The 6756-nt window shown below is 43.6% G+C and overlaps 1 protein-coding gene across 1 annotated transcript in view; it reads right to left on the minus strand.

The window, feature by feature from the left end:
- The window catches only part of MNS1 (meiosis specific nuclear structural 1), a 206095-nt gene extending 199820 nt beyond the window's left edge, over positions 1–6275 (minus strand). The window contains exon 1 of the mRNA XM_078684605.1: positions 6139–6275. Within this exon, the coding sequence (XP_078540731.1) occupies positions 6139–6144 (6 nt within the window). The 5' untranslated portion in view covers positions 6145–6275. The remainder of the gene's footprint in view (positions 1–6138) is intronic.
- Positions 6276–6756: the final 481 nt, after the last annotated feature.

A 6756-nucleotide genomic window follows, 5' to 3' on the forward strand; every position in this document is an offset into this window, starting at 1 on the left:
TTGGAAGTGAAGGCAGGCAGGTACTCTGGGGTTTTTGAGGTGGCTGGCTGCAGGACACACCGGGATTTCGCAGGTTCGAGGGGAGACAGGCCGCTAGGCTGGGGCCAAGTCAGCGGGCATCTTCCTCTTGTTAGTTGGCTGCACTGCTGTTCGGTCCTTCTTCTTTTCTTCTTGTTGTCAGACTGGATCTGAAGAAGCAAGGTTCAGGGTGCTCACTAAATACTAGTTTTAGGGGCGTTACAGGTAAGTAAGGGCAGGGGCCAATGTGTCTCTTCCCTGGGTTGGGTACACCCCCTATCGGGCCACCGTCACGTGGGAGAGGAGCAGGAGCCTGTCGCTGGTTGGCTAGGTCCCCCATCCTGAAGATGGCGGGGACTCCGAGTTGTGCTTCACCTCGCCTCCCTCACCTGAGGGGTGGAGTTGGCAGAGGTGGGCACACCTCCTTCCCTCACTTGTTTTTCCCGCCGGCTCTCTCACCCAAAGTGGGGGGTAGAACCAGTGGGGACCAGTTGCTGAAAGCAGCAAAGGGTCTGGGGAGGCTCCCAAAGGCAGCATGCCTTTGAAGCTTCCCCTCTCGTGAACCCTTCTCATCCTGGGGGAGCAGGCTTGGCACCTCATCCCAGGATGTGCATTGTTTCAGGCCCTGGAGAGCAGCAGGCTCTCGACCCAGGGGTCCAGAAACATGTCTGTTGGTGGCGGTCTCAGTCAGGTCACTAGGAGGTGGTCGAGTTTCAGGGGGCATCTCTAAGATGCCGTCTGCTGTGCATTTTACATTAAACCTACACTGGCATCAGTGTGGGTTTAATGTGCTGGAAAGTTTGATACCAAACTTCATAGTTTTCAGTGAAGCCATTATGGTGTTGTGGAGTTCGTAGTGACAAACTCCCAGCACTATATACTCTTAATTGCAGCACTGCACTTACAGTGCCCAGATATGGACTTGGGCACTGTAGGGGTACAGGGCTCATGCACCTGTACCCTCGCCACTGGCATACGGCACCCAGCTAGAAGAGTGACTGATGTATGCCAGGGCAGTGGTTTGTGGGCAAGGCACACAGGAATGTGTGCCATGTCGACTATTCAGTGTTCTACATCAACACAAGCAGCCTGCAAAGGCAGTGTGTGAGTGTCAGGGTACAGAGCCTCTAAGGGTGGCACAATAAGTGCTGCAGCCCTTAGAGGCCTTCTCTGGTCACAGTGCCCTGTGTACCTGTGGTACCATTTACCAGGGACTGACATGTGGCCAGAGATGCCAATTGGGTTTAGGCTTCAATGAAATTTTAGAGAGCGAACATAGGCCCTGGGTACCTGATTAGCAGGAGCCCCGGGCACACTCAGTCATAGAACATCAGCAATTCCGCAAAAAGTGGGGTAACACCATGCAAGAAAGAGGGCACTTTCTCACACACTTCCGTGCAGACTCCTGAATTGCTTTCATAACCTAAGTGTAGCTGATTTCACTTTTCCCACCTCCTAGTTGATAGACACTAGAGAGTGACTCTCTTCCGCTCTGGTTTAAAGTGAGAGACTTCATTTGGAGAGACACTTAACCGCATTTGGACAGTGCTTGGTGCATTTCTGTTTTGAGTCCAGTGATCAGTGGGACTCCCCATCAGTTGCACCGAATAAACATAAAAATATTGGAAGAATTTGTAAAGTAACTAAAGTAATTGTAAGGGGACAAACGGGGAGTGCTAGAAAGTTTCAGTTTGCTTGTTAGATTCTCTACTCTTCGAAACATCTCGGGCAACAAACCATGCCTCAACTTCCCAGGGCTGCTAAGTGCTTCGTTTTACTCACACCTGTAAGTTTATTGTATAAAATTATTCAAAATCATTACAAAAGAGGAAATAATCTCTCAACAATTAAAATAGCCTGATTTTCTTAAATACAAATTGCAAAAAATGTATGCTCTGATAAGGTTTGTAAGTTAAAACAGAAAAATAGATTTTAAAATTAGACAATTCTGTTCAGAGTGCTTAACCCTTTCCATGCTCATGACGGAACGGTTCCGTCATGAGCTACGGTTGAGCTGTGCTCATGACGGAACCGTTCCGTCATGACCACGCCCGTTTCTATTAGGGCCCAGCACCGGAGGGGGAATCGCGGTCGCACAGAAAAGGTTAAGCATTATTTTAATGCTTCTATGCATGTGATTCCATTAGCAAACATTTGCTTAACGATAATGTGTCCCTCAGACTTAATACCTAGATAATAACTTAGAAGATGGAGTTGTATTGTTTCACTTTCATAATTATGCAGTCTGCATCTACGATTAGTAATGGGGTATGGTAGTAATAGGGTAGACATAAAACACATAAGGAGTATATTCCGTTAGCCTGATTTGTGTACTGCTTCCATAATATTCAGCAGTTATAGATTTATATGAATCAATAACTAGATTAGCATGTTGGAATTTCGCCAGTTCTGAAACATCCACAGCATTGCTGCGCACATCAATTGTGATCTTATTGAGCGAAAAAAACGTTCTTGTGGCATTTTTCTTCTAGATGGTGCCTACTTCAAGTTGCTTGATGGCAGAAAATACGTACTTAGACCATGGGGTAATATTGTAGCTATTATCCTTTAAATTGGCCTTAACACATGACTCAGAGAGCCCTGTTTTGCATTTATTATAAGCTGGCAGTATTTAAGGAAACACACTTTACTTGCTTGGTCTTGTCAATACAGACAATTCCAGTCATTTCTGAAAGTATTGCACTGTACCTGCTTCAATATTGGAGTTAAGTACTCAGGAAACGCTTGATGGTTGTAAATCAGGACGCTGATAAGGATGCTCTTGACACTTATAAAATCATGCTACCTGCTAGACTGGAATTTAACCTTGAGTATTCACAGCGCAAATGCTAGAGTGGCGTCTCTCTGCTTTATGGCTGGCAGGTGGTACTTTAGTGTGCATCTATGTTAACCAGGTTCCCAGACAATTGCATGCAGAGACATATCATAGGTAGGTGGGACCCAAGCTCTTTGATTTATTAGATGTGTTTGTATATTTACCAAAATTCGAGACCTCTGTATTATTCAGATTTTCTTCCAACTTGTTACCTAGATGCATGTATTTCAGTTACCGCTCTCTGCAGTTCAATGCAAGTCTGATCTAGTATAACAATATAATCAGCATATTGAAGGATTTGTAGCCATTGATTCAAAATTGTTGATGGAAATGATCTGGCCCTGAGCAGAGCCAGTGTTGTGCCAATATTGTTTTTTAAGGCAGCTGAACAACAGGAGTGCTAAAATGCACCCCTGTTTGCGCCCAACCTTGGTGTTTATGCGTTGTGAAGTGCTAAAATCATGGCCCACCATGAATCTCACCCAGGTATTTTACTCTGACCATTTCAAAGCTCTTAACTCCCATTTTGAACAGGAGGCAACAAAAAGCCCCAGGGCTCACACGTCAAACTACAGATGCCAACTTGACATTGCATGTTCCAAGTTGTTCCTGACACTCAGATGATTCAGTCTACAGGGTGAGAAGAGGCAACAGGTCTGGTGGCAAGGCGATCTGTCGAAAAAAGCTGGTGCCCCTTAGTAAAGCAGTGTGGTGATTTCTGCCTGCAAGTTCGCACTGTGGTTGTTGGTGGTGCCATCATGCTATGATCATCTTAAAATTCATCAGCCTTGACTACAGTCACAGAGGCTCCTGGGGTGAAGCCCATCTCTCCACTGAGCTCTGTTGCTGGGTCCCATGCAAAAGTTAGTATCTCATGGGCATTTATATTGCTGTTATTACAGAATAGGACCTACACCCTCAGTCCTTAGGACGCTAGGATGGTGAGTTGGAAAATGCACTAGTAATAATTTTTAGATTAGCCAAATAAAAGTTCGATCCTTACTACAAATTAGATTTCGATATTGTTTCTTCTGGATATCCAGTTAGTTTAGTCTGAATCGTAGTCTTTTCCTTACAGATCAGATGGAGCTATGGGCCCTATTAACAAAAGTATTTTCAGCAGAAAACATATGCTTACGTCCGAAGTCACTATTTTTTAAGTCTGCCAGAAATTTAAGCATAGTCATGAGTATGGATCACCTCCAGCTTTGCTTAAGGAGTAGGTGGGATAACTATCTCCATAGGGAAAAATGTGGTTGTATGTTTTTTCAACGAACTCCGTTGTAACGCATGCCTTTACCACGCATGCGTTACAACGGAATACTATTTACACGCCTATCTTATTTCACGTATTTTAGCGTGGTGACGTCATAAGTAAAAAAAAAAAACGGCCGTTTCCTTCCTCTGCGATGCCGATTGCCTGCACATCACGTCTAAAGGTAAGTGGTTTTTTTGGGGGGGGAAGCCCCCCCCAAACCCCCTTTTTTATATGTACCCTTTACCACACATGCCTTTACTACGTACCTCGTAGTAAAAGTATGCGTGGTAAAGGCTGTTGTTGTAACCACGCATGCGTTGTAATGCATGCGTGGTTAAAGTTTTCGTTGAAACGGCCTCGTTGTAGTGGCCGTTTCCCAAAACTTTCAGGTGCAGGTCTAAGTTTCCAATCCTTTGCCTTTTTGGGGACTAGGCCTGAATGAAAATAAAACACGATAACTGCAATTACAACTACCAACACGTCACCTGTATTACTTATTCATTCAAGAAAATACAAAGGAAGGGCAGCCACCAAAATATGAGCCTACATGCATTTATTCCGTTCCGATTTTCCAGCTGTACTTTTTACATTGGATGGATTGTTCCACCGACCCAATGAAGAAGATTCCTGCACTCAGGCAAAAGTCAATTTGTATACCAGCTGTGAAATGTATGATAAATTCTTAGTGCTATGCCCTACTGCATAGTCAGATCCAAGATCTTCCTATTACGCCCATACTACTAGGTAGTCATAGTTCACAAGTTAAACTCATTTGGAGGGTCGAAGTCTTTATTCACACCAACCAATTCACATTATCGACTGTGTGCTACATGGAACTGCCAATGTCACATGGTGCAGACACTTTATCCCACTAGGAGAGCTAGGACAGTTTGTTTCCAGCCATGTGAGTAAAGGATCTGATCTGTTTGCCCCACCATTTGTCTTACAGCATCTCCACGTCATGGGAGATACTAGTCTAATACATTTGTTTGTTCTGCATGGGACGGAAATGTAGGATTTGTCAGAGTTGTATTCTAGCCGAGCAGGTGTCAGGGGTAGAACACAGCTGTACAGTGTGTTTGCAGTGGATTCGAAGAGCCAGTTAATGGGCATGAAAGAATAAAAATATACTAAGCAGTCAAACTCAAAGAACAAACATGATTAATTTTAAATGTTTTACAAGCTTAACATAATACAATTGAATGAACTTCAGTGTAACATCACTGTGTCGTTGCAATTTTAATATTTCAAAGCATTTGTTTAACGGATTCCACTAGTCTTGAGCCAGTATAAGGGCTATCATGTGGAGTGCTTAGATTTTCTCCTAACAGAACATATTATGCTATTTTCTCAGAGTTTAAAGCTAAGACGACATTGCTTGACAGGTACAATAATATATTTTAGCCAGGTAAATACCCTCTGTTAAATCAAGTCAGCGTTTCATTTAGAGTCACGTTTTCTTATCTGCACAAACAGGATGGGGATCTGTGAAGAAACAATGCACCTGGATTGCCAAGGGTCGATCATATTTCTGCAGAAATATTTGTATACGTGCAAAAACCGTTGTTTAATGCACACTCCCTGCATGTTTTTCTATAGCATTTAAATGGTGGAAAACAGCCCTTGCAACTTGACCAACATTAGAGTTTTCAGAGATGAGCATTCTACAAAAATCTACCACACAACCTGGTCCGGAGGATGCGTCTATCGTTACGTGTTAAATTGGCTGGAAGGCTGCCTACATTAACTTGTGTCACACTGATTCTGACAATGCCCCTCTGCTTGACTAGTGCTAACTGTCCATGAGATTGGCAAGCTATTATCTTGAGAAATTAAAGTCCACTCGTTGTGTACCAATCAACCTTCCACTACAACGATCCTCTAAATTTCCTACAAATGTATTGAAAACGTGTAATGTGAAGCCTGTCGGGTAAACACTGCAAAATACGAGCTTCCGCTTCACTCGCACCTAGAATATCACCCGAGCGCACCTTGGCAAGCTCGGAGGGCGCTCGTTACTACTCACCATCATGGTTGCACAGTGACAACAATGGCCCGAAGACCCTCTTCACAAAGAAGCACTTGCAGACAGAAAGCGTGAGATCCACTCGCTGATTAGCGCCCACAGTCAGCCCTGCCCCTTGTTTGCCGCGTTGTCTTAGTAACCAAGTCTCTATGGTACTTTCTGCCGCTCTTTCAAACTCTGTCTAATGGTCGTTGCTATTGGCGCGCATCTATGCTGGTAAGTCGAGATCTCCTTGCATCGACTCTTTCCGCAATTGTGCCGGCCATCTTAAAAAGGAGTCGGGTTCGCCACACTGTGAGGATGTCAACTGAAAAATTATAATCAGTATTGAAGTTTTCAAGATACTGTTTTAGAAAGAGATAGGTCCTATTATTAAAGACGCATTTAATCCATAATAGCCTAATGCCGTTAAAAATTGTATGTTGAAGGCTTAATTGACCACTAAGTTTGTTGTAATTAATTGGCGGGGGAAACAGCAACTGCAACATGGCCACCATAAAATCCTTGCGATGTAAATAAAATACATTCCACTATAGAAGAGGAAAGTGGGAGATTAAAAACAATTAATAGAGAGAATTCCACCCCAATTAATAAAGAGAATTCTACCCCCCATTGACT

Source organism: Lissotriton helveticus, chromosome 3_2, assembly GCF_964261635.1.
Source record: "Lissotriton helveticus chromosome 3_2, aLisHel1.1, whole genome shotgun sequence".
NCBI lineage: Eukaryota > Metazoa > Chordata > Amphibia > Caudata > Salamandridae > Lissotriton > Lissotriton helveticus.